The sequence below is a fragment of the Callospermophilus lateralis genome, chromosome 4 (genome assembly GCF_048772815.1).
Source record: "Callospermophilus lateralis isolate mCalLat2 chromosome 4, mCalLat2.hap1, whole genome shotgun sequence".
NCBI lineage: Eukaryota > Metazoa > Chordata > Mammalia > Rodentia > Sciuridae > Callospermophilus > Callospermophilus lateralis.
The window spans coordinates 163,493,828-163,521,800 of record NC_135308.1 but is presented as its reverse complement, the minus strand read 5'-3'; the positions used below and the strand labels follow the sequence as shown (position 1 = coordinate 163,521,800).

The following is a 27,973-nucleotide window of genomic DNA, read 5'->3' as shown; positions in this document are numbered from 1 at the left end:
GCTGGAAGTTACCATGGACTGCAGCAAGGAGAATGTGTGGGAGGCTTTCCCTGGAGCAGTGTCAGGGCAGAAGAGACCCAGGCCTCATAGCCCCAGCCTGAGCCACCCCCCGCACCACAGCATTCCCTTCCAAGTCTGGTTCTGCTTCCCCCTCAGGGCCCAGATGTGGACTCACTACTTCCTGTATCACATGTGGTTGGGACAATGAGAGTGTGGGCCTTGCAGGCCGGTGGCTCTGGGGTCAGTGCCACTCCTGCCTTCTGGGAGCCTGGGTTTCTGCTTTACCACCAGCTACCAGACAGGGTCTAAAGGAACCTAGAAAAAGGGCTGGCCTGGAGTAGACACTTGGTAGGCCCTGTCCCTCTCCTCCTGAGTCCCATGCCCAGTTATGACCCAGGGAGAAAAGCAGCAGAAGCTCTTCCTGTGTTACTGGAGGATCACAGGGCCCTGGATTCCCCTCTTCCCCGTGGAGTAGCCCTGACTCCCGGGATGTGCCTGCAAGATCCAGGTGCCCCAGTCATGTCCCCGAGCATCAGCTGCAGGAGTGCAGAGCCCAGCTCCTGCAGACTGGAGGGCTCCGCAATTCTCCTTATGCACCCCTGCCTTCCTCACAGTGCCCCAGAGACAACTAAAAGCCCTGCTTCCAAAACTGGTGGGGATCTAGGATTGAAAATGGGGAGTGCTGTGTTCCCGCAGGAGTCTGTGCAGGTCCAACAGGGGTGAGAAAGAGGTGAGGAAGGCTGGGAACCAGGACAGGTTGCCCTTCCTGTAGAGGAAGCCCAGGAGCCACACCTGCAGGCCTGGGGCAGAGCATGCGGGCTACTGATGGCCTCCAGGGTGGAACCCCAGGCTGCTCCCCAACAGACCTGGGCACTAGTTCCAGGGAACAGCAGCCCAGGCCTCTGCAGGCTGACAGCAACCTCTCCCCACCTCCATGATGAGGCAGGTTTGTCTGAACATCTTCAGCTCCAGGAAAGAGGCATGGCTTGTTGCCCTGGGTCTGAAGACAAGGACGCTCGAGTCCATCCCTCCCTGGGCTGGGCCAGCCTCTCAGGGTCAAGGTGGGCTCACTCATGCCCCCGTCGCTCCACCATCACCTTTTCCTCTCCCAGGCCAGAGGCTGACAATGGCACCCACCAGCCACAGCACCCTGGGCCCCCTGCTGACCTCACCTGTCTGAGCACAGCGGGTGGGGGGGGGGTCCTTACTGCCCTTCCTGTCACTCAGAGAATGTGGCTCCAAGGAGAGAGTCAGTGGCTGGGAAGCACCCCAGGGCAGAGGAAAGGCACCGTCACAGCAGCTGCCTGTCTACTCTGACTTCCATGTGTTAATGAACAATAAGAACATGCAATCATTCAGCTGGGCCCGGTGGCCCATGCCTGAGATCCGATCAACTCAGGAGGCTGAGGCAGGAGGATTGTGAGTTCAAAGACAGCCTCAGCAACTTAGCGAGGCTCTTTGCAACTCAGCAAAACCCTGTCTTTAAATAAAATATGAAAAAGTGCTGGGGATGTGGCTCAGTGGTTAAGTGCCCCTGTGTTCAATCCCTGGTACAGAAAAAAAAAAAAAAAAAAAAAGAGAGAGAGAATATGTAATTATTATAATAAATACATGTTATTTAAACTATATAAACATATAGTTAATATATAAATGTCACAACATTTTATATAAAATAATTAATAAATTTGTATGTAATTATATGTAAAATATAATTTTTATGGGTTTTTTTGGTTTTTGTTTTGGTATCAGGGATTGAACCCAGGGGTAAAATATGACTTTGATATAAGATATTTATAGATTATGTAACTAAATATTTGCAATGAAACATATAGACAATGTAAACATTCTAAAATCCTGAATCATGACCCTCGCTGTTACATTTACACGTTTAGCTATTTTAGTTTACGTCTGTTTGTAACTGAGCTGTCCTGGCTGCATGTGGGACCTTTAACAACAGAACCCACAGTTCAGACAGCCCGCACATGACGGGGGCCAGGTGCTCAGCTAAGTGAGCAGGTACAGCCGGGCGGGGGGCGCTCCTCTGTGATCCCAGTTACTTGGGAGGCTGAGGCAAGAGGATTGCAAGTTGAAGACCAGCCTGAGCGACTCAGTGAGGCTCTGTCTCAGGCACAGGGCAAGAGTTCAGCCATGAATATCAAATGAGATTAAATGAGAAGAAAGAAGGGGAGAGAGAAGGAGGGAGCCAGTCCACAGAGCCTCCTTGGTCTAGGAGGACAAAATGTGGTCCGAGGGGGATCAACAGAGCTCTGGGTGAGGTACATTTTGGGATTGGCCACTCTAGCAATAAAATGCAGGACAGAGGGGCAGCTCCGTCACACCTGGCTTGCCCATGCCACCTGCCCACCTGCCCAAAGGCTTGGGGGGAAAAGGAAACAAGGACGTGGTGCTGAGTTCCCCGGGTTGACCTTCCGAAGGCGCGTCCTTGGTATTTCTGCTCCGGGTCTGGTGCTGCCGGTGTTCCTCGGGTGTCTGTGCCGCTTGGAGACATAATTAAGGCTTCTTTTCCCCAGTAGGAAAATGCAGGCCCCTCGGGCATTTCACCCTGGTGTCTTGGCTCTGCTTTGTAAATCCAGCTGACGCCCTGGGATCCGGGATCCTGAACACACAGCACAGGTCCAGCGAGGAGAATGTCATTGCGTCTTGGGGTCCGTGGCCACATCTGTGGCCCCTGAAGCCATCTCCCAGTTTCTGCCACTTGAAGCTGCATTTGCTGTCCATCACCCGTTTGAAATGATAAAGATGAGCCTCGGGGCTCTCGGCACCATCCCCACCCCTGACTCACTCAAGACATGGATCTATAAAGAAACCTAGAGCCGGCTCTCCGTGGTTCCATGCTGGCCAGCTGAGTGGCCTCCTGCAGGCGCCATCCGCGCTGAAGTCCAGCCTCCAATGCAGGACTCTGCGATTCTACCCAGTGTGGTGGAGAGTGCAGGCTTGTCACGAAGCACTTTAACAAATGAGATGACGAATCGAGACACTGCATGAGCTCTCATGCCAAGGGAAAGTACCTGTCTTCAAAGGCAAGTGGCTGACTTTGAAGGCCACATGTCAACGCTGCACAAAGAAAAAGAAGCTGTTCCCACTGAGATCAGACTAGGGAGTCCTCTGTCTCCTTGGTCACGGTATTCCACCATCAGGTGAGGCTGGGCCACGGGCACTGCTTTTCTTGGCCACTCCTGTGTCCCTGGTTCTTAGAACATAGCATACTCTGCCTGATGCACTCCAGAAATGGTTGTTGAAAGAATGGATGGACTCAAAATTCACATTTAGCACTATTTATAAAAGTACCACCCACAAATGAAAGTATTGAGAAATAATGACCAACAGCTGAAGACACCGAGATTTCAGTTGCTGCCCACCTGGAGGGAGATAGCAACAAATAGAGCCAGTTCTCACCGTCCAGCCTTGGTGCCAACGTGCGCTGCCAGCCACAGGCAGGGTGGAAGGAGGTGTGGGAGGAGGGGCTGGAACAGAGTGCCGGGAGCTCAGAGGACACCTGTGAGGTCTTGCCATTGCACACACAAAGGGCACTGGAAAGCAGTCACCAGGTCTCCGAAAACTTCCCTGGATGGGAGTCACTGTCCCTGGAGACTGAGACCGAGAAGCAGTGGGAGAACAGAAAGGACTGCCTTGGGCACAGAGGGGATATCTCATTGGAACCGGTGGGGGCAGAAAGGGTTTGGATTTTGAAAGTTTCCATCTCCATGGTGCGGTATCTTGGGGACGGCTCCCATGTCTGATCATGAAACTCATTTGTGTTCTACACACGCCTCACACATGGCCTGACGGTCACCTACTCAATGCTCCTATAATTTTGTGCAAGAAGCAAAGTTTGAAGGTGTGGGATTTCCCCCAAGGCGGTGTATCAGCATCTGACTGTCGGATTTTGGAGCAGCAGGGTGAGGGTCTGGGTCAGGGGTACTCAACTTGGACCTGCAGAGCAACAGATCAGAGCGCGGCTGGGCTGGGAAGCAGGCTGCGCCTCGGGGGCAGAGGAAGTGCACGGAGCCCGAGGCCCACGGCCTCTTCCGTCCTCCACTGGGCTGTGGAGACCCCATTGCCTGTCCCAGACTCCAAGCTAAGGGCCGGCTGTGGAGTCCAGCCCAGTGGGGCGGTCCCCAGAACCCAGCTCCTCCCAACCCACAGCCTGTCCCCACGTCACCATGTGATGTGACCCTCAGGGTGCTTTCAGAACACACCTCCCCGAGTCGCGAATGTGTGGCAAAAGTAGCAGAAAGGAGTCGCGCTTTCTAGAGTCACCACCAACTCAGGGCGCTCGGAGTTGGTGGTGCACAGAGGGGAGGTGCCCAGGGCTTCCCAAACCCTGCCCTCTCTGCACCCCGAGAAAGGGCACAATGGCCCAGAAGAAGGTTGGATGTCCCTTCTGCATATTTAAACACCAACTGTCACCCAGTGTGCCCCAGGGAAGCCCATCCCATAGGCCACAAGGTTAGGAACGTGCCCCCCACTCTATGGAGGGGACAGCCACCTGGTGGCTAAATAAAGCAGAGCAGCCCAGAGGGCGCCTCCCTCCCACTTCCTGTGGGAACTGGGCGTCCACCCGCCTGCCTTTCTCCCCTCACGGGGCGTGGCAGGGGCCACTACCATCTGTGGCTCTCAGGGGACTCAGGTGGGCGGGCTGCTGAGCATCCATAGCCAGGGAGAAGGAACCCAGGCCCCAGGCCACTGAGCCTTCCCTGGGCCACCGAGCCTTGCCACAGGGGGTCGGGGAGCCTGGCAGTGTTCGGGAGGGTCTCCCTGGTGCACCCTCCTTCACATCGTGGGCCAAAATGCCACCAAGATAGGAGGGGTAAGAGACCATTCCCTCCCTCTGTATCCCCTGTCTCGTCCTTCTGCCGGGGTCCTCCAGGGCCCTAGACCCAATCACTGACCTACTGGGATCTCCCCAGATGACCACAGAAACCCACCTCGCTCCCAGGACTCCAGCCTGCTCCCCAGAGTCCATCTCAGCAGGCCCTGGCCTCCCTCCTAAGGCTGGGGAGCTCTGTTCCATTGGCAGGTGCCCGAGAGCAGCTGTCCTCCAGCCCTGCCCCCGTGCACCCCGCGTCCACCTGGGCTCTCAGGCCCCTCCTTCCCCCACACCCTCCCACTGCGGTCAGAGCCAGCCTCTGGAACGTGAACCTGATTGTGGGGTCCGCCCCGCCTGAAGCTCAGCAGGACCCTGGTGCCACACAGGGAGGAAGACACACCTTGGGGAGGCCCCCCAGCCCTGTCCAGCCCACTGTGCCCCAGCCACACTGCGACCCCAGGTCCTGCCACCACGCGGACCATCAGCTTGGCTCAGAGTAGACGTCCCAGAGGCCATGGAGGGCCGGGTCCTGCCCTGTGCCACCCCAGAGTTAAACCAACACGCTTCCTTCCTCAGACTGAGACGCCCCGTGGGATCAGGACTCCCGCAAGCAGCCAGCGAGCGCAGGCGGAGACCCGAGGCCCAGGCCTGCAGCTGCACCCGAGCAAGCGCTTGTACTTGTTGGCCAGCCCCAGTTTGGGTCCCTGCAGGTCGCTGGCCCATGGCAGGGCCAACGCAGAGGAAACATGATCAGAACACAAAGGTGCCTCAGAGCCAGGGCTCCGAGGGCTCCGGCCACTGTCCCCAGCACAGAACCTCCAGCTGAGCCCGAAAGGAAGGGGCTGGGGGAGGCGCCTGTGCAGGAAGGGAGGGCTGGGTGGAGGGGCTCAGTGTCCCCTGTGGAGAGCAGAGGAGGGAGGAGGGCACAGGAGTGGGGTGCGGCACCCTGAGGCGCCACCTCCACCTCGCTTTCCTGAGCTGCTCTGTGGATGAGCCCTGGGGCAGGAAGGGCTCCTGCAGGTCACGGCACAGAACCCCCAGGCTGAGCCAGGCCCACCTCAGCGCCCCGTTAGCCAAGCTCTGAGGGCAGAGGCCCTTACACATGGGAGAGCCCCATCGAATCCTCTGAAAGGGGGTCCAATCCAATCACGGAGCCCGAGCCTGCCCCAGGAGGGCACTTGCTGTGGTGCTCGCTGCGGGCACAGCTGGGGATCTCAGAGCTGGGCCGGGCCTCCAGGAGTCACCAGGAAGATGGCGGCAGCAGGAACCCCCAGTAAGTCCCACTGTGCTGTGCACGTTCTCAGGTCCTGTCACCTGCCCTAGAGTCACCTGCCTCTGTGCCTCGGTTTCCCCACCTTGAGAAGGGAAATCACTCCAGTGTGGGTTCATATCATCCCCGGGCCATTTTTTTTTTTTTCTTTTTTCCTTCTCGTTCTTCCCAGATGCCTCTACCGCCGGGCCTTGGCTAGAGCGCGTCGTTTAAAATCGGGAGTGATTGGTGCACCGCCTGTGGATATCAAAGGCTCTGCAAAGGTTCACAGCAGCGGCAGTGAGGGGGTCACAAATCGTCCCACTGGACCCCAGGAGCCCGAGAAGCTGGGAGGCCCACGAGCTGCTCTGGGCTGGGGGGACTGCGGGCGTGTCTGCTCTGGTGGGCAAGGAACAGCAAAGGGGCCTCCCTGGAGGAGTGGACCCCGCAGAGGCTGATCCTCCCGTCAACGTGAGTGAACCTCGAGGCCCAAGCTCAGGAGGCTGTGACTGGCTCTGGCATTGCTCCTGACCTTCGACCTTCCCACGGGCACAATCGCGTCTCTGACCTCTTCATGGCGGACTTCTAGAGGCGTCAGAAGCCCCAGTGCCCCCATTCAGCAAGTCTTCCCTCCACAGGGCTCCAGGGGCCCCGGGGTTCTGGACACCCACGGTGCGTCCTCAGTCCTCATCTGACAAGGCCCCACCTGGAAACGCCGGCCCTCGGTGCTCCAGGATCACCCGATGTCCCTCTGCTGCCTGCTCTCATCCCCGACCTCTGACCACCAGGGCCCAGGCCCCCTTCTCCCACCCCTCTCCCCCTGGTAGCGAGCCAGTCCACGCTCGAGGCTGTAACCAACGGTCATCACACAGACTCCCAGACCCGGCCGTGCTCAGAGCTGGTGTCCACAGTGGCCGGTCCCCTCGGCACCTTTCTGACACAGTTTCCCCACGCAAGCTATGGCAGCTCTAGTCTGAAGGTGCTCGGGCTGCAAACCCCGCAGCCCTGCTTGACTCCACATCCACCCCGTCGGCAAAACCCAGTACCGCCTTCCAATCATATCCTGAGCCTGCCTACTTCCCCCTTCCCACGGGATCCCCTGTGGCCAGACACCATCGCTGTGGCCAGGACTGTTGCAGGAGCCACTGCAGTGCCCACAGGGAGACTTTGAGGTGTCGGTCATCTCACTCCTTCTCTCCAAACCCTGTGAGGCTCCCAGCTTCCTTGCTCCATGGGGAAGCCAGGGCACTGCGTCCTCCACCCCCCCCCCCACCCCCCCCCCGCCTCAGGACCTGCCCATGGTGCCACGCCTCCCCAGGGCCTCCACTCCTGGCTGTGTTTCTGGCACAGCAGGCTCAGCCCTGCCTCAGGGGCTCGGCATAGGCTGACCCCTCTGCTGGGAGCACTCTTCCTCCAGGCTGCCCAGCAACTCGGCGGTCGCAGTTTGAGTGGTCCCCCCACCGTGCCTCACGCCGCGGGCGTCCCCTGCTCTGCTTTCTGCGCAGCAGGGTACACTTCCTGCTCCTACACTCTGGATGACAGGGTGCGACACAGGGATTCAGGTCTGTCCTTCTGTCTGTCCTGGTCCCTGCCACGACCCTTAGATCAGGGCCTACATGCTGCGACTGGGGAATGAGTGTGAGGAGCTCCCAGAAGCTCACCCAGGATGCCACGGGGTCCAAGAGAAGGGGTGGCAAATGCCACACGGGGAGGGGTGTGGAGGGCATCCAAGAAGAGGTGATGGCTGGCCTGGGCTTTGAGGGATGAGTAGTTTACCAAGAGGAAAAAGAGCAGAAGGTCAGGGCGGAAGTCCAGGAAGGGCCAGAGCCGTGGCACGGCCGGGTGGGTGGAGCAGGACAGAGGGGAGAGGTGGGGCTGGAGGAGCCAGCAAGCAGAGGTCGGAGCCTGGGCACCCCCAAGTGCTGGGCCTGGGGTCGGGCTCTGCTTGCTTTAAGCGATGCAGAGTGACCCAGACAGACGTGACTCCCTTTTCGAGGGGAAGGGCAAGCAGGCCTAGGTGGGGATGTCTCTCCAGCCAGGTGGCAGGACGGACAGGAAAGACAGGACTTCTGCAGAGTCCCAGCAGCTGGCCATGGTATCAGGAGAGCCAGAGGGGCCGCTGGCTTCTGGCTTCAGGAACTCAGTGGCTGGGCACGTCTCAGCACATGCAAGCCCACGGCTGAGACCAGAGGCACCTCAGTGGCTCAGCATGTGCCCCTGTGACCCTGCAGCCTGGATGGAGGTGGGGAGGGGGCTGCTGGCCCAAGAAGCAGCTGCAGTGATCATGGGTCCAGGGCAAGGGGTGCTGGGTGCAGGGGGCTCGGCAGGGCAGCACCTCAGGGGTCCAGGACCCACAGCTGGCCTTGTCAAGAGGCCACCTGAAAGGCTTGCTCTGAGTCACCCCTGAACTCTGTCCACACAGCCTGGTTGCACCTACCCAGGGGTTCCCCATGCTGCCTGATGGCTGGACTCCTGATGGCTGGGCACCCAGGCTGCTTGGCGCCTGGGCAGGGGACAGGCATCCATGACTGTGGGTCGAGGGCACGTGCTCCTTCCCCACTTCAGGCCCTCTGCATCCTCCCTGAATCCGGGGACACCTGGGAGTGACCCTGCACCACCCTGTAGCACAACATCCTGTCCTCTACCACCTGCGACTCAGTCCCCAGGACGTCCCTGTGCCTCCCCAGGGACCACAGAGGTGTGGGGACAGGACCAGTCGAGCCACGTGCAACAGGCCGCAGGTGGAAAACTACCTCGAGCTGCCTGCCCGCCGGCTCCTCCTGGTCTCACAGAAACGTTGGCCAAGCTAGCTCTCCACCAGGGGAGCGGTTGAGAAGCAGAGAGCAGAGGGTGGTAAGGGGCCTGAGGCCCTGCACCTGCTGCATCCCAGCAGCAGGGGTGCCCAGGGGCCTGGGGCCTGTCCTCCCACCCCAGGCTGGCCGCCTGCAGCTGGCACCATCCTGTTCAAAGATCCCCGAGGGTCATCCAGAAGCTGTTAGTTGACAGAGTTTTCTGAGCTCCCTGATCACAGCCTGCACCCTGCAGAGCCAAGGGTGAACCCCGAGACGGCTGAGGGGGGCAGCCCTGGAGGAAACGCATTCCTTACTTTTCACTGACAGCCGGGGAGAGAGGAATGCAGGGCACTGTCAGGGACAGCCTCTCGCCAGCGCAGTCCCTGGATCCCTTGGAACAGGCTTCAAGATTGCACTAGCCGAAGGCCTGTCTCCTCTGGGTCCGGATTGTCTCGGGGCACTGACCTCCTATGACTTTGAGGGGGGTGAACACTGTGGCCCCTGGGCCTGCAGGCTTTTCCACTGGTGACTTCCTGGGACACCCACACTCCTAGTCAGTGGGTCTTAGTTGGCACCAGCCCAGCTCTGGAAGGTTGGGCTCTGGGCCCGTTCTGGGCCCAGCACCAAATGGCCTCTGCCAGCCTTGTGCCCACCTGGCCCTGGCGCCTGCGTCCCTGAGTAGGGGTGACCCACAGCACAGGGCATTGGCCATCATGAAACATCAGCTCCTATGCGTAGCAGCTCACCATCGTCCTTCCTGCCCACGGGTGGAGACTCAGCCTGGCCTTGCCTCCTTCAGGAAGCCCCTGGTGGTCCTCAGTGTCCACCCAGGGTATGGCCTGGAGCTGGCAGGCGTCCAACCAGTGCCCTGGGCAGGCAGGTGCCCCTGCCGTGTGCTGCTGGTGGCCGAGCTGCCTGGGGGTTCTCAAGGGGCTCAGGAGCCTCCCAAGGCCTAGCAGGTAGCAACAGATGGCAGGACTGATGTCCAGGGACCCTTTCTCCCCCTCAGTCGACACCCGGGCTCCGTCTAAGATGGGGCCTGGGAATGCAGCGCGCTCAGAACAAGTCTGGAGATGTCCCGGCTTTGCGGTTTTCAGTTACAGGCTCACGCGGTCATTCAGCTCCCTTCCCTCCTTGGCCCAAGGGAAGGGCTCCTGCCCCATCCTGGGCGGTGATGTGAGTGGGCACAAGAACACGGGGGAGAGCGCTCAGCAGAGGAAAGGAGCCTGAGGGTGAAGCCCACTCCCAGGCAGTACATGCCGGCTCCAGTCCAGCAGGAACCATGGCAGGTGGACGGGCCTGGAGCTGTGTGCCACGGAGGTCCCCAGGGCCTCGGGAGCTCCCAGAGGTGGTTCTGGGCAGCAGGAGATAGGAAAGAAGTGGACGGTGAAGGTCCCAGGGAAGACAGCCCCAGCAGAGAAGTGTCGCATCCAGAGGCCCAGGGTCAGAGGCAGCCAGAAACACTCCAGAGTCACCAAGATGGGACCTCCTGCACACAGTAGGGGGGAGCAGCCAGGGCCCACCTGGCAGGCAGGGCTTCAGGAGGAGCCGTTCCCAAGGGCCGGGCTGGGGCCTCCCCATAGCCCAGCCCAGAATTCCAAAGACCAGGGCACCCGTGACCAAGCGCAGTGAGGGGAACGGCCGCTGTGTGGCTGGGTCCACATTCCATTCCCAGGAAGCCCACTGCCGGGAACACCTGTGGTCACCTCTCACACCCTCGGGGCCGCTCCATGGCCTGCGGTGCCCCGAGTCACTGTGCGGTGCCCCGAGTCACTGGTAGAAGACCAGCAAGTCCCTGCCCCTCTGGGCCTCGGTTTCCCCTCTAGAGGGGGGTTGGGGGAGGTGGTCTCCAGGGCCGCATGGCTGGGCTGTTCTGCCCCAGCGCATGGGAAGCCGAGAAACGGAGACTCCCAGGGTGTTCCCTCTGGGATGCTGATGTGGCCAGAGACGGCGTCCCAGGGCACTGGGGGTGTCATTCCAGGCCCAGCTGCTGCCCAACCTTCTGGCTGGGTCACCCCAGGAAGGATTTAGCTGGGAACAGAAGATGCAAGAATGTCCAGGGACTCGCCCCCAAGAGCCCCCACCGGCCGAGGCTCCGCACCGCCCACACAGGCCATTCTGAGCTGTTGGTGAGGTGGTTTCCGCCCGGAGGCCGGCGCCGGGTCCGCACAGGCAGGGCTTGGGAAGGAGTGAAGGAGTGAACCGGAAGGTCTGTGATTCCAAACCGCTATGGTTCCCAGAGCTGGGAGCTGCCCAGGGGCCAGGTCCCGTCACAGCCACACTCAGAGGTCATTTTACGAGGGGGAAACAGAGGTCCAGAGCGGGCAGTGGCTCTGGGGCGAGCAGCCGGTTTCATGACTGCTGACAGCCACGCTGCGCCCTGCTGGAGTCCCGGCGAGGGCTAACACACCATTAATAGTAATTAACTAATTATTGCTGTTGCCAGCTAGCGGAGGAGGAGGCTGGGGCGGGGAACCCCCAGACGACTCAGTCATGTTTACAACATGCAAACCCATTTAAGAGCTTGTAAAGTCGCTATAAATGGCTCTTTGGCAACGAGGGATTAACGGCCAGTTTAACAACCGTCAGGTTTGGGGCGGCAGGGGTGAGGTTCCAGGACCAACAGCGCCACCTGGAGCCCACGTTCCAAAGCGTCCCGATCTGGTCAGGACCTCAGAAGCCCTCGGCTCACATGCCCATTCACAATGGGGACACTGAGGCCCGGGTGAGGGCAGGGGGTGTCCTCAGCTGCTTGGAAAGTGTTCATAGTACAAATTCAAGTCCAAACCAGCAGACGTGACGGTGACATTCCCTAAGAATAGAATTTCTTTGAGATGTAACTTTCAGGCGAGGTTCCGTGGACCACAGGAAGCGTGTTGCCGAGTGCTGTGGTCTGAGCGTGTTTTCAGACGTGGTTGAGAGAGGGAGGGCTCTGCCCTGTCCCCTCCCATCCCCCTGACCAGCAGCTGACAGCATCCCCGCCTCCACGGGAGGGCACAGTACACGATCTCCCAAGTTCACTAACTTCCCTCTGGTGTCTGCTCTGGCCATTTCCTGTGCCCAGCTCACCCCTTCCCCTGCCCCTTTTACCAAGTTCTCTGCCCAGGTACCAACTCCACAGATTTGTCCTTCACCTGTCCTTGCCCTGGTCGCCTTGGTGCTCCTGAGACACCAAATCTCCAGGGAGGAAGCACAGTGGCTGCATAGCCAAAGGGGCTCTGGGCAGTGGCCAGGCCTGGGCCTCTTACCAGCGGACACTTGGGGAGCAGACAGAACATGTTCAAGGTCACACCACAAGTCACAGTAGCCCTGTGGCCGAGACTGGAGCCCAGGCCCTCGGATTCTTCCTTTGCTACTCCTCCCCGGGACCCCAAGAGTAAAACCCCAGCCGCTCCACTGACCATGGGGCCATGCTGAGCCTGAGCCAGAGCTCCCATTCAGGGACAGCCTTTGGAGGTCACCGCTGTGAGAGGCCACAGCTTTTAACCCACCTGTTTTACAGGTAGGGAGATGGAGGCCAGGAGAATTCCCATGGAGAGCCAGGGGCACAGCCAGGGCAGGCTCTGCCACATTGGGCTGTGCCTCAGGCTGAGACTGAGGGGGCTGTAGGCTGGCCCCTAGGGACGGCGGAGGGGACTGGCTTGGAAAAGAGACTCAGATGTGGGCCTGGCAGGTCCACAGAAGGCTTCCTGCCCAACACCACAAGGAGGGGCAGTGGCTGATCCTTGGAGCACCGGGGAGGGCCACTCACCCACGGTCATGCCGTCCATGTAGCGTTTGATGATATCGAAGGAGTCCCGCAGGTTCCCTTCCGTTATGTCAAAGATGATGTCAGCCTGGTTGGCAGGATACAGCGGCGTGACCGTCCGCAGGAAGATGATCTCTGCAGAGAGGGCGTCAGATGGGAAAGGGGGCGCTACGGGGCCCACCCCAGTGATGCCCCCCGTCACAAGCTCCTAACACAAGGGACTGTTCACGGGCAACGTCCCTGAAGCTGCGGACGCCCTACATGGAGAGGTGCAGCTCCCGAGCCCCACGTCACAGGCTGTGCGGCTCCATCAGCAGGGAGACTGGGGGCTGGAGAGGTTTGGATGTCCCTGAGGCCAGGAAGCCGATCACAGCGGTGTCCACTGAGAAGTAATTAGTGAATGTTGCAAGCACTTATGGAGCTGGGGAAGGGGACAGGAGGTCCATGAGGACACCAAAGGCCCAGGCTGGTTCCTCTCCTGTGCACACCAACTCGGAGAGAGAGACTGCTCCTTGGGGAGGCTGGGCTGTCTGGGTTGGTCCATCTCTAGACCACTGTGAAGAGACCAGGCCACCCTGGCCTGGGAGCCACTGGTCACAGAGCCCAGCCTGACTCCTGGTGGTCCTTGGGGGAGCCTTCCTTGGGCCTCAGTTTCCCCATAGATAAAGTAAAGGGCCATCAGGTGACCACTAAGGTCCTTTCAGCACTGATGTTCAGGGTCTGGACGTCCTGGGCCCGAGATACTAAGAGGTGTCTCCAGCCACATCCAACACCCTGCGAGTCACCAGCCCCCCATCGGCACTGGCTGGCAGGGCCACGAAGCTGGCCGTGGGGATTTGGGGAGCCCTGCTGTGTGGCTTGGTGAAAAGCCAGCGTCACCAGCCTCCAGCCCGAGTCCAGCCCCCTGTGAAATGCTGCTCCTTCCTTCTCTGGAGGGATGAGCCCGTGGGGAGCCAGCGGGGAGGGACGGCGCGGGGGCTGCGGCCTGAGGCGGCTGGGCCCTGGGGATCTCCCCTGTCATCCCCAGAGCCCTGCACGATCCTGCCACGGTGTCAGCACCGGGGTTGCCCTGGCTGGCTCAATGGGAAGTCTCCTCTGAGAGGAAGGATCTTCTAACCATGGTGTCCCCGGAGCTTGACGTGGGCTCAGTGAATGTCTGCGGAGTGGTCTAGTGATGGTGAGCGCCTCTGAAGGCCAGGGCTGGAGACTGCACAGCGGCAGAGTGGCTGGGGACCATGCCAGCCCCAGCACATGGCCGCACACCCGGGTGTGAGGGCCACGGAGCAATGGGCCAGCCTCTGTCCTGCCTGGGCAGCGCGTTGGGAAGGCAGGTGTGCGGAGCACCCGGAGGCCCCTGGAGAGCAGGCGTGGGCGTGGGAACATGACCCAGGTGCCGCTCCCTCCGCCATCGTCCCAGGCTCCAGGACCCTGTTTCCTCCTCCAAATCTGACCAGCTGCAGCCTCTCAGTGCTCCCCAAAGCCTTAGGGTGAAGCCCCAGCTCCAAGTTCAGGCTGATCCCTGCCGATTCCGCCAGCCCATCTCTTGCCATGTGGCTGCCACTCCAGCCAAACAACGTGGCTTCGTCCTCAGTGCCCACGCTGTCCCCCTCAACTCCAGACCTTCCCAGCTGTGACCTGGGCTTGGCGGCCTCCTTGCCCTTTCTGGGCTTGTCACTGAATCACCTCTCAGCCACCACTTGGGCCCCACACAAAGGTCACTTCCTCCCAGAGCCCTCCTGATTCCACAGAGCCTGGCACGGGAGCAACACTGTGGCTGTTTGCAGAAGGACCTTGCTCTGAGGGCGGCTCGGGCTGGAAGGGTGGGTAGAGGCTTTCGGCTCGGCCCTGACGCTGCCTTCTAGGGCCCAGCTCTCTACTCAAGCAGAGGGAGGCCCCCAGGCCACTGCCACTCACCTTCAGGGCGGGTGAACTCGCGGAAGGTGGGCAGCGAGATGACCGTGTGGGAGATGGTGTGCACGGGGTCCCGCATACAAGCGACGTCGGCGGGGCGGCAGGACTTGATGCAGCGGACGGTGTCCGTCTTCTCTTGCCGGACCCTGAGGGGAACCACAGCACACGCAGCTGATGGCAAAGTCAGGACCTCAGCTCCCACGGGGACCAAGACCCAGGGAGCAGCAGCAGGGGGCCAGGCCAGGGAGCACCTGGCCCAGAGGAGGCTCCAGTGGGGAACCGTGGTGGCCTCTGCAGCCAGGCTGCTCTGCAGTCCTTCCTGCAGACTGGAGCCAAACACAGGAGACACCCTGCAGCTGCGTCTGCCTGGCGGTGGGTGAGCAGGGCTCTGAGAGGGACGGACGGCAGCACCGAGCCTCAGTGCCTCCACCACACGGTGCACTCACGTGCTGCTGGCTCAGCAGACGATGCCCAGTGCCTGCAGGGTACCAGGTGCACCGGCACCAAAGTGAGCAAGGGACACAGGCTCCCTACCCTGGGGAGCCCACGGTTGGGTGAGTAGCGGGTCACCAGCATGTACAAAGTGCCAGACTCAGTGCCCAGAATGAAGTCGTCAATCCCTACCACCGTGCGAGGAGGAGCAAGAGGAAGGGGACCTCAGCTCCCTCGGGGACCAAGACCCAGGGAATCGCAGACCCACACCCCAGCACTGCCCCAGACATCAAACCTCCTTATGGTAAAATGAGACAGATACAAAAGCAACCCAAAATGAAGGTCTAGCGTGATCAGATTGAAGGCGAATGTCTTCCTAATCATCACCCACGTCAAGAAAGAGGGCGTGGCCAGCGGCCTGGGCTGCCTCACGGGCACAGACCAGCAGGAACCCTTCTGTCCCACAAGCAGTCCCCGGCTGAGCCCCAGGGCAAGCCAGCCGGGGTTTCCTGATGGTTCTATGGTAGCAGAGGCCTCTCTAGACCTTTCATCTAGACCTGCTCGTGAATAAGTGCTCGCTGTCCTCTAAGTTCTTTTTAACGTACGTCTAGGTTTCTTTTCCAGCTCTTATTTTCCACACAATTTATCTGTTAAAGGATGCAAAGTGGGTTGGGCTGGGGCTCGGCGACAGAGCGCTCGCCTGACTCGTGTGAGGGACAGGGTTCGATCTTCAGCACCACATGTAAATAAATAATAAAGGTTCACCGATAACTGAGAAAATATTTTTAAGGAAAGTATGTGACACTGATAAGCTAAGAGGCTCTGCAGCCTGGGCTTTGCCATCTGCTTCCTCCTGGTGCAGGTCAGTGTGTCCCTGTCCTCTGGATTTCCTGCACGATGACCACTCAGCTGGTGTCTTCCAGCGGGTGTGTCTTCCTGAGGGCACTTGAGATCGGGCACCTGTCTTCCTGCGAAGCCCATAGTTGTCGATGCCCAGGGCCTAGAGCTGCCGACTCACGGGGCTCATGGCTCATGTTGGATCATGGCTCATGTTGGGTGGTGGCTCGTGTTGGGTGGTGTCTCATGTTGGGTGGTGGCTCATGGTGGCTCATGGCTCATGTTGGGTGGTGGCTCATGTTGGGTGGTGGCTCATGTTGGGTGGTGTCTCATGTTGGGTGGTGGTTCATGTTGGATGGTGGCTCATGGTGGCTCATGGCTCATGTTGGATGGTGGTTCATGTTGGGTGGTGGCTCATGGTGGCTCATGGCTCATGTTGGATGGTGGTTCATGTTGGGTGGTGGCTCATGGTGGCTCATGGCTCATGTTGGGTGGTGTGGCTCATGTTGGGTGCTGGTTCATGTTGGGTGGTGGCTCATGTTGGGTGGTGGTTCATGTTGGGTGGTGGTTCATGTTGGGTGGTGGCTCATGTTGGGTGGTGGTTCATGTTGGATGGTGCTCATGTTGGATGGTGGTTCATGTTGGGTGGTGGCTCATGTTGGATGGTGGTTCATGTTGGGTGGTGGCTCATGTTGGATGGTGGTTCATGTTGGGTGGTGGCTCATGTTGGGTGGTGGTTCATGTTGGGTGGTGGTTCATGTTGGGTGGTGGCTCATGTTGGGTGGTGGTTCATGTTGGATGGTGCTCATGTTGGGTGGTGGCTCATGTTGGATGGTGGTTCATGTTGGGTGTGGCTCATGTTGGATGGTGGTTCATGTTGGGTGATGGCTCATGGTGGCTCATGGCTCATGTTGGGTGGTGGCTCATGTTGGGTGGTGGCTCATGTTGGTGGTCACTCCTTCTTGTTTACTGACTGGCTTACTTCCTGAGATGCCTTTCCTCACCAGCTACTGCTATGTGGTCACCAGGGGGAACAGTTCTCAGAGGAAAAGCAAGACCCATACTGGTTCTTTCCTTGTATTTTTCAGTTTTCAGGATCATGAACTAACTCTTATCATTCTCCAAAGAAAACACACACACACACACACACCAGTGTAAACTCGTGATTGGAACCAACTTGATGAGACTGAATCCATTGTCACTATCATCCTTTTGTTAAAATGCAAAATGTTTCATCCTTGTCCAATCGGGAAATGGTGCCTGGGTCCTTGGGTCTGATTCTAGTGCTTCTTGAAGGCTTCTGGCTATCTGAGAGGACAAGGCGTCCAGCCTCATCTCGACATTTTACTGCCAAGACCTGGACTCAGTCATCGCTCCAAGAAATTCTGCATTTTTTTTTTTTTGTTGTTTTGCAGAAAACTGTGTTTCAAGACCACAACCAGGATATTGGTGGTGCCCAGTGGCCCTGGGTTGGTCATTGTTCCTAGGCCTCGTTAGTGGACATTTTCATTCATAAAACACAACATGAGTTCACGCTGATATTTCAAATTCGAAGTAAGGATCACATGGTTTTTAGCTTAAGCTTTTCCACATGACCAAAGAATCTTCTTTGTTCCACAATAGAATCCCAATTTTCAAGGACACAGGGAATGACAGAATATCCCATAATTACTCATTTCATGAACCCCACATTTCACACAGGAGATACTCAAATTTTCATCACTAACGTAATTCCTGAAAACAATTTCTTTGATATGTTCTCTCTCTTCTACTTGGGTTTTAAATACATGTACTACCTCTCCGTTGTCTGAGCTATACAACAATTCATACAAACTGTTATAATAGTCATTTAGTTATAATTTTATGAATAATCACTTGTACAATGCTTGCATGTTCATAATAGCCTGTGGTCTTCGTTTACAAAGTCAGTTTTGCTAGGTATAAAATCCTTGGTCTACGTGTTCTTGAGGGCCCTAAGTATGCTATTTAATTTTCTTCATCTGATGATAATAAACCTTCTCTCCTTAGAAATCACTTTCTGTCTTTGTCCAGATGTTCATGTTTTTCTTCCCTTTTATTTACAGTCCAAAAATTTTACTAAAATATATGTTGGTTGTTCTGGGTTGACAGATATTCTCAGGTATGTGGTGCATTCTTTTAATACAGAATTTCAAATCTATGTTTTTACTTTATGGAAAGTTTTCTTGATTTATCATTTATATGTCCCCTCTCCTGTTTTGGGTTTCCTCCTCAGAGATTCCTATCATCTGGATGATTGATCTGTTTTGCATATCTTGAATCGTCACTTTTTCTCTAAGCCTTCTTGAAATAACATCTTTTGTTATTTTTCTTTTGATTTTTAAATTTTTTTGTTCATTTCGACTTGTTTTTCTTAAGTGTTTGTAAACTTTTATATTTCTCCTAGGTTAATCTTTCTGAAATTATTTTAAAATATTTAAAATTATGTCCTCAGTCTATGACCGCATTTCTCAGTTTATCCTAATTCTAATGCACTGCTTCTTCTATACCTTGATCGCGTTAGCACTTCTAGTTTGTTTCAAAGATAGAATATTAATCTTTTTAAATGCTCTGCATGTTTTTTTTTTTTTTTTAAATGTGCTTTCGTCATCCAGAGGGATATCATTCTGGTCCTGCTTAAAGTTTTCCTTATAATAACTGCACATATAGTTTGCTGGAGTTGCTGTAAGAGAGTATCGCAGAGTGGGTGTAACAGCAGGCACTCATTGTCTCGCCGTCCTGGAGTCGGACAGTTCAAGGCCCTGGGGTTGGCAGGTGGGTTTCCCGAGGCCCCTTTCTCGGCTTGCAGAACTCTGTCTTCTTGCTATGTCCTTGCATGTTTTCCTGGAGTCCTCTCCACATAAGGACCCTCTCAGACGACCCTGTTTCCACCCTGGTTACTTCTGAAGACCCCGTCTCTAAGTGAAGTCACATTAAGACATACTGGAGGTCAGGACTTCCGTGTGTGGATTTTGAGGGGGGCACAGTTCAACCCATAACACTCGCAGGAAGTAACACACGGCTGAACCGTGATCCTCCAAAGGAGAAACACCAAAGTTCTAGCCCCTCACGCCCCAGATGTGACCTTATTTGGAGGTACAGTCGTTGCCGATTTGACCAGTTCAGATGAAGTCCTCATGTGAAATCAAAGGCACACAGGAGAACCCCATGCCACCGCGATGGCAGGCACTGGGGTGGTGCGACTCCAAGCCCAGGAACACCAAAGGTTGCTGCTGAGCCACAAGCTAGAAAGGAGTCCTGGCCTCCGGGACAGGAGGTTGCCTCCAGGTTTCAGATCCTCTGCAGGAGTTTGAACTGTAGGCCTGCAGATGGTGAGGTGGTAAGTTTCTGTTGCGTCACCGAGTTTGTGTACAATATCGTGGAAACTAGTAAACGGAATTTGACCTTATGATGCTGGTTGGTTGTCCTTATTGGACATTAGTTTTCCTGGGATTTTGAAAACAGTTCGGTGCACAGGGATTCTTCTGGCCTCACTAGCTCGCCAGCGCCCTCCTCTGGGCGGAGCACTGTCTCACGGCCCCGCGTCTCTGGGACTCTCCTCTCCAGAGTGTCTATTGTCACTTTCCTGCCCATTTTCTATTCCATTTCCAGCAACGGTGCCTAGAGCCACCATCGCTCCAGCCACTGCATCCTCCAGGAGTCTCTGCGACTTGCTTGGCACTCACTATTTCATCTCGCAGCTCGCTGCTCTGTGCCCGTCGCCAGGAAAGTGTCCTGCTCTGGACCTGGGACTCACAGAAGGGGGACTGAGCCCAGGCCCAATGACAACTACTCCCAGCAGTGCTGCCGTCTTCCTGGCCGGTGAGGTGGCATACGACAGGGTCAGAGCTCAGGCCCTGGACCAGGCAGTGGGCAGTGGAATGCCACCAGATGCCAGCACTAGGGTTTGGGGCACTTACTTAACCTCTCTGCACCCCCATGTCCTGGTGAACTGGGGGTACACTGCTTGCTTCCCAAGGCCGCTATGAGGATGAAATGTCACTATTGTTACCACTGTCACTATTGTCACCACTGTCATGACAACAAGCATTGTCCTTCCCTTTTCTCCGCGGGAGTTTGATTGACATCAGTGACTCAGTCAGAAAAGCACAGTCTAGGAGCCAGCAGAGGTGGTGGCTTCACGTGTCAGTGACCTTGGACACATCCAAACCCTTGGAACCTGTGTCCCTCATTTAAACCAACAAGCACAGGAATATCTGGTTACCTTCCAATACATGCCAGCACCAGCACTCTCCAGGCTCCTACGAGCGCCAGGCACCGCCTTGTGCGTTACTTCATGGAGTCGTCAAAGTCCTCCATGAGCTGGGCCTGGAGACTCTGAGGCGATGGCCCATCCAACAGCACGGCGCCAGCCGGGGGCACGGGGACGCTCAAGCGCCTGCTCTGTTTTCTGTGCCATCGGCCTCTCAGCAGCATGATCCAGGCATGTCCCTTGACAGCCCAGGAGCCGCAGGGCAGAGGTCGGAATCCAGGCTGTTCAGGTGACCCCGTCCCCCTCATGTGCACTCGGGCCCCCAGCGCAGACCAGGCCACCTTACAAGGTAGGCAGTTCCACAAACTAAGGCAAGTGAGGCGGAGCTGACGCGTCACTGGGGACAGTGCGGAGGGGATGCTGGCCACATAGAGCGCTGGGTGGGCTGTGAGGCCCCCGCAGGTCCCCAGCTTCACAGTTCTGTGAACCCAAAGTGCTCCTTGGGGCCTGAGCAACCTGGAGGGTGGTGAACAACGGACGGAGCAGAACGACCGGATCCCCCCGTGCCCTGCTGGCCTCAACAGAGGACTCCTGAACTGCGCCTTAAAATGCCATCTGTCCACCTCCCTCCAAGCCCCCCAATACCCACCCGCCGTCTGTCCACCCACCCGCTGTCCTTCCACCCACCCATCTGTCCATCCGTCTATCTGTATGTTCAGATATTTACTAGGCTCCTTCTTTAGTAAAAAAACACAATCCCTACCATCAAAAAGCCCATGGTCCAGTGAGGGCCCTGAGGCCAACGACACGGCAATCAGACGGGGACGCTGGGGCAGGGAGCACCGAGCAAGGAGGCGTCCTGAGGGGTGACCCTTGACCTGGGTTTTGAGAAGAGTGGCAGTTGGCAAGTGGACGGCACCCCATCCCACCAGGACGCTGGAGCTGGGACAGAGACAGAGACTAGACAGGCGGGAGCGACAGGCAGTTTCCAGGGAGGTAGACTTCCTGGGCTAGGAAAGAATGCCATGGAAGGTTCCAGAGAGGGCTAGACCCGTCATGACCAGACTAGTCCTCCAGGGGGCCCTGCTGGGCTTGGAGGCTGGAGCCAATCCACTGACACGGTCAGCGAGGGGTCTGGGAGACTGAATGTGCAGCTGGGGACCCGGAAGGGCTGTGCTCTTGGCGTGTGAGCAGTGCTTCCGCGCAGGCAGGGAGTCGGAGCGCCCTGTCCTCCCACGTGGCTGCCAGGAGGGCGCCTTACCCCTTCACGGTAATGGCAGGGAGGACAGGAGGACCTCAGGACCCCGCAGCATCCTTTGCCAGCTCCACCGAGCTCTCCTGCTGGCCCCTGGGCTTCCTGCTTGGGAATACTAGACAGGTCGGCCACGTCGGCGGAGAGTCTCATTGTCCCCATGGACACAGCAGTGGACACGGACAGAGCACCAGCCTGTGCTAGGCAGCTTCCCAGAGCTGGGAACAGTTGCTGAATGAGAGGGACCTGGGCACTGTCTCCAGGGAGCCTTCCAGAGGGTGGGAAGGCAGGTTTGAAAAACGTGGGTAACAGGATTGCAGTCCGTTAGTGGCATCGGGAAGCAAGCACCAGAGAAGGCCTGGAGGACACACCCCGGGCGCTGGGAGGCCCCGCTGTGGTCGGGGTGGTCTGAGGTCTCCAGGCTTCAGGGGTTGGAATTTAACCCTACTGAAAATTAAGAAGGTGGAAATTGAATCCAACTGCAGTATTTAGAGGTGTGCGTCTGGGAAGTGATTAGGGTTAGATAGACTCATTAGGGAGAAGCCCACGATTGAGTCCCAGAGGCTTTATAAGAGGCAGAGACACCAGAAGAGAGACACAGACGCACAGGCATGCTCCCTGACTCCTGCCAGGTGATGCTCTGTGCTGGATTCAGACTGCCAGCAAGAAGGCCATCACAGGTGGGGCCTGTTGACCTTGTGCCTCCAGAACCTCTTTTCTTTATAAAGTTATCCAATCTCAGGTATTTTGTTATCATAATAAAAAACAGGCTACTACAGCCTCTCAAAGGAAGACACACTTAAGCTGAGATTCAATCAATGGATTTAAAATGCAAAGGGCCGGAGGCAGCAAAGAACTTGCAGTATGGACTGAAGGAAACAAGCAAGTAGAAAACAAGCCAAGGTCAGGCTGGGGTCAGCATGCAAGGTCGAAATTATGCACAGGCTTGAAAGGCACAAAGGAAGGCGTGAAGAATTTTGGATGGAAGTTTAGAAGATCCTTCTCGTTTCTGAGAGAGAATGAGCCACAGAGTTGAGTGGAGCTGGCACCCAGCGGAGGTGGCTTGGCTGTAATCGTGGCCCACAGTGGAGGAACTGAGACAGACTGCAAGAGCAGAGCTGTGGAGTCAGTGACTGGGGTTTGGATACAGCTGTGTGATCTTGGGAAAGTCACATGCTCTCTCTGAGCATCTGGGCGGGGGGTGATAGAGGCCTGGCAGGACTGGAGCCATAGGGCCTGAAGGAGCCAATGCACACTAGTGGTCCCAGAAGCACGGCACTCACTGTCTGTCCTTGCCTCCTCTGGCACAGCACGGGGCGCTCAGAGGACGGAGCCAACTGACCCCACGTGGGCAAGGGGCTTGTCCAGGACGCACCAGGGTTTAGAAAGGAGGTTTCAGTCTAGAGCTTTCTTCTCTCTGTTAAATGCTCAACGCTGAGTGATACAGCAAGAAACCAGGCAGGGGCCAGAAGTCCTAGTTCCCAGTCAGGGCTTGGCCGCGAGAGGCCGTGTTGCCCATCTTGGAGCCTCAGTCTCCATATCTGAAAAACGAGGGGGACCAAGCTTGCTAATCTCTGAGGGCTTCTCATCACCACTTTACCCTGTGGGTTCAGTGCAAAATGAAGAGCAAGCTCATCTGAAGCCCCCCCACCCTGGTCTCCTCCCCTTGCTGGGTCCCTGGTAGGACACATGGTGAGCCCTGAGGACAGGACCCTCAGGCCCACGTCCCCTATGGAAAGCCCTTGTGGATACCAGGCACTGGTAAGGGCTCGGCTCGCCCCCGGGGGATGAGAAGCACAGGAACCCAACACCAAAGAACACCAAGGCACGCAGGCATGCTGTGCAGGACGGGCGGGCGCCGAGACTTTATTAGGATCCCGAGGGAGGGCGCGGAAAGCGACAAGAGGGAGACCCCGCGGCCGGCCGAAGCAAGTGCTCAGAGCTCTGCAGACACAAAGATGAAAAGCTTGGCCACAAAGGAGCTGACGGTGCCGTGGCGATGGAGGTCCATCTTGACGGTCAGGAGCAAGTCCCTGGGCTCAGGGACAGGCTTGGTGAGGGCCACCACCCCACTGTGGTGGCTCACCTTCCGGGTGGTGAAAAAGCCCTCCTCATTGCCGCTGGTGATGGCCAGCTGCATGCTATCCCCAGGGACGGCATTGGAGGGGCCCATGCGGAAAACCACCGCGGGCACTTGGATGTTGGTGGGGAAAGAGAGGTGGTAGTAGGTTATTCTCAGAGGCAGCTTGGGGCACTCCTGGTTCTCATGGCAAGGCAAGCGCTCACAGCGGCTGCAAGACAAGTGGGCAGAGAGACAAGAGGGTTAGGGCAGACTCAGCAAGCAGGGAACAACAGAGTGGGCAAGCGGGGGGCTCGCCGGGCGGGGCTCCCGCCGCCCCTCTGGCCCCTGTGGCCAATGCCAAGAGCACCCTCACTCACCTGGGGGAGGCGCGGGGACCTCTGGGCTGCTGACTCGGGCACCAGCCTCTTTCAACACCCACAGGGGGTGTTGGTGGCTGGGGTCAAAGGCTGTGCCCAGGATGCAGTGTGTCCCCTTCTCACAGCAGAGCCCCATCTGGGAGCGCTCAGCAGGCACACCCTGACCTGAGTGTCTTCCAGGCTCCTGGCCCCTCGCCCTGACAGTGGCCAAGGCCACACAGTCTCTTGAGTGGGTCTGAGAAGACCCCAGAAGACACTGTTTCACTGCTAGCAGTCAGGGCTGCTGCCGTTTATCACACGCTGGGCTATTCCTTGTGCACTCTCTAGTCTGGCCACTATCAGTGCTCACGATGGTGACCTGGGTGCCATCTTTCAGAAGAGGAAACTGAGGTTCAGAGAGAAAATGCCTTCCCAAGGTCACAGAGTGAGGAAGGGAGCCACATCTGTGTGCCCGCAGCAAGGTCAGCTCTCCATTCCTTGTCACTAAGCTGTGGGTTCCAGGTCCAGTTCCCTGTTTTGGTCCACACAACCAGCTCAGGATCAGAATGGAGGTGATTACAGGTTCTAATTTCTTGTGAAAGGATAAGAGACAGACACTAACTGACTGTGACATGATGGGGACAGGTCCTAACTTTCTGTGACAGGATGGAGACAGGTCCTAAGTTTCTTTAAAAACATGGAAACAGGTCCTGACTTCCTGTAACAAGATGGAGACAGGTCATAACTTCCTGTGTTGAGATGAAGAGAGGTATTAACTTCCTGTGATGAGATGAATACAGATCTTAACTTCCTATGGCAGGATGGAGACAGGCCCTAACTATCTGAAATAGAAAGGTCCTAACATCCTGTGGTAGGAAAGAGACAGGTCTTAACTTCCTAATTTCCTGTAGCAGGATGGAGACAAGGTCTTAACTTTCTACAATGGTGTAGAGAGCAGTGATTTGAATCATGGTCTTTCTGACCCTCTCATGGCTGCATTGTGCTGGGAACTTCCTGTGTGAAGGTGCAAGTCAAGGCTGCCCAGTTGCTATGGTGATGGTGGTCCAAGGAAACTGTGAAGTCTCAGGGTTATCAGCTGGGACCTTGAGTTCAGGCATCAGTTCCCAGGGATAGAGAATTCTGAGCAAAATAAGATGACCCTAAAGTCTCACGAGGCCTGCATACTTCAGATTGCCTGCTTTGCTGAAACTTTCCCACAAATAATCTTTTGATGAAACCTATGTAATAAATGTACTAAGCTAGCTCTGGGTCAAACTCCGTTAGAGTTTAACTGCCCACCTGGCCCCAGCTTTTTTTTTTTTTTTCCTTTGTGTATCTGTTTGTTTGTTTGTTTGTTTTAAATCTCCCATTGCCCCTCATCTAGTATTTTTCTTGAATTAATGGCCACGGCTCAGAGAGAGATGCAAGGGCCTCAGCCTGATAGGATGAAGACAGATCCTAACTTCCTGGGACAAGACAGAGAAAGTTCCTGATTTCCTGTAGCAAGACTGAGACAGGCCCTAACTTCCTAGGGAAGGAGGGAGACAGATCCTAACTTCCTGTGGCAGGATGGATACAGATCCTAACTTCCTCTGACGAGATAGAGAGAGGTCCTAACTTCCTATGGCAGAATAGGATAGGATCTCAATTCCTATGGTGGAGATGGAGATAGGTCCTAACTTCCTGTGCAAGATGGAAATAAGTCTTAAATTTCTATGGTACGAAGAAGAGAGGTCCTGACTTCCTCTGACAAGATGGAGGCAGGTCTTAACTTCCTATGACGGGATGGAAAGAGGTCCTAACTTCCTGTGGCTGTATAGAGACCAGTCCTAACTTCCTGTGACATGATGGCAACAGGTCCTATTTCCTGGGAAAAGAGGACCTGCCTTCTTGTGGCTGGATAAAGACAGGTCCTAATTTCCTGTGACACAATGGAAACATTAACTTCCTGTGGCAGAATAGAGACAGTGGTTAACTTTCTGTGAATAAAGGGAGACAGGTCACAACTTCCTGGGGCAGGATGGAGAAAGGTCCTGACTTCCTATGACAGGATGGAAGTCAGTTTTTGTCTCCTTGAGATAAGATATAGACTAGACCTAACTTCCTAAGGCAGGATGGAGACAGGTCCTAACATCCTGTGACCAGATGAGGAAAGGTCCTAACATCCTATGAAAAAATGGAGACAGATCCTAACTTCCTGTGACAAGATGGTGACAGGTCTTAACTTCCTGTGGTAGAATGGATACAGGTCTTGATATTCCCGTGACAATATGGAGACAGATCTTAACTTCCTGTTGTAGTATGGAGATAGGTCCTAATTTCCTGTGACAGATGGCGACAGGTCCTGATTTTCCCTAACAAGATGGAGAGCAGTCTTAACTTCCTATGGCATGATGGAGAGAGTTCCTGACTTCCTGTAACTATATGGAGATCAGTCCTAACTTCCTGTGACATAATGGTGTCTTGTCCTTTTCTCCTATGACAAGAGTCATGATTTCCTGTGGCTAGATGGGAGACAGGTACTAACTTCCTGTGACACAACGCAGACAAGTCCTAACTTCCTGTGACAAGACGGAGACAGGTCTGAACTTGCTGTGACAGGATGGAGACAGGATCTAGCTTCCTATAGAAGGATGATCATAGATGTTAAATTCCTGTGATGTGATGGTGACAGGAACTATCTTCTGTGTCCCATACTCCAGGCTCCTCACACTCAGAAGGCAGTCTGACCAGAAATTAGGAAGCGGAGCCATAGGGTGGAGCCCGATGGGACTTGACTGAGCACTTCCCAGAACGTTCTGCCATCTTGACTGTATTTGGATTCTCCATTCAAAGGCTTCCTCTCTCCTGGCTTTCATCACATCTCCCTTTTGGCTTTTCAAGTCATTGTGCCTCATCCGGTCACTTGGATCTACCTTACGTTTGGCACCTACTGTGAGGGGGGGTCTCTGCTTACCTCCTGTTTCCAGGCTGTGTATCAGTGCAGATAGCCTTTGCTTTACTTGGCTATTTACCATTCTGGCTCTGAGAAAGGACAACCCCGGGAATGAACCCCATGGCACTGGACACGTGGGGATTAGGGACACTGGAGAGAGGAATTCTGCATGGGAAGAAGCAAAACAGATCCAGAGGTAGGAAAGGAAGCTGGTAAGGCACTGCTGAGGGGCAGCCACCTCTAGAGACACCCAGGTCCACACAGAATGGGAGTGTTCCACGTGACCTGAGAGAGCGCAGGGGCAGAGCTTCAGAGGAGCTAGGAACGGGAAGGGTGGTGGAACCTGGCCAAGGTGCTTCCCTAAGGTGTCAGGAGCCTGCTGGGCACACCAGGGCCTTCCTCGCGCTAGCTCTCTTCTCGGTCTCCCAAGTCTACCAGTGGGAAGACAAAGTTCTTGTATCTTGTCCAGCCCCCGTGGTCTGTGATAAGTGGCAATTTTGAGTTTTAAAGTTAGCCATGTCCTCTCGACACCTTTACAAACACATGTACACACTGCACCTGGCGCCAACCCCAGCTCCTTCAGGAATGGCCTGGATGGGCCTGGTCAGCAGGGGGCACTAGAGTTCTCCTGGTGGGATGTCCTCTTTCTCACTTGCCGCAGGTTCCCTCCACTGACCAAGGATGGGGTTTGGGGTTGCCAGAGGGAAGCATTAACAAGGCGCATGGGAGGTAAGAGACGCGAGGAGGGCACACCGCCCTGGTGCCGCTCCCTTGACCATCGCTCACCAGAGAGCTGGACACTCCCTCCTCCCAGGTTGCCCACACCCGGCCCCTGCCGTTCACCAGACCCCCAGAGCCCTTCCTCCACGAGGTGTTTCTGGGCTGGCTCCTTGGGGGCTCTCAGCTTTATCTCCTGCGCCCAACCCAGGGCCAGCTGGTCATGGGCTTCGTAAATGCTCACAGATAACTTGCCCTTGATTTTCCTGGTCAGTTCCAACCTCAGGGCACTGTTCTGCTTTGTCACAAACTTACCAAAACAGCTCCAAATCATAACTACCACATCTGGCAAGCTGCCTGCCTGTCGCACTCAGAATGGCCCCAAAACCTTGGTTGGCTAGTGTGCCCAGACTGGGGACAGGCCATTGTCACTGAATCTGTAAGGGAGCCCTGCCAAGCACTGGGGCCAGGCTTCTAGTTTCTAGTCTCCCTTGGCCTACCACGAATCCTGGTCACACCTGGCATTAGGGGGCAATGCACTCTGCTTTCCAGTTCAGCACATTTGATGGCGGCATCCCAAGTTCTGTGGAAAGTCCGGAACGCCACCACAGACCGAGATT

General features: G+C 56.3%; 1 protein-coding gene across 3 annotated transcripts in view; it reads right to left on the bottom strand.

Moving 5' to 3' along the window:
- Positions 1-27,973, bottom strand: part of Fbln1 (fibulin 1) — a 69,795-nt gene that overhangs the window by 805 nt on the left and 41,017 nt on the right. For 2 of the 3 annotated variants that reach the window (XM_076853383.2, XM_076853385.2), the window contains exons 15-16: positions 14,535-14,677; positions 12,624-12,755 (exon numbers count right to left, since the gene is read on the bottom strand). In XM_076853383.2, the coding sequence (XP_076709498.1) occupies positions 12,624-12,755; positions 14,535-14,677 (275 nt within the window). Of the gene's footprint in view, positions 1-12,623; positions 12,756-14,534; positions 14,678-23,152; positions 23,575-27,973 lie in introns of those variants that run through there. The other variant, XM_076853384.1, reaches the window with a different exon arrangement.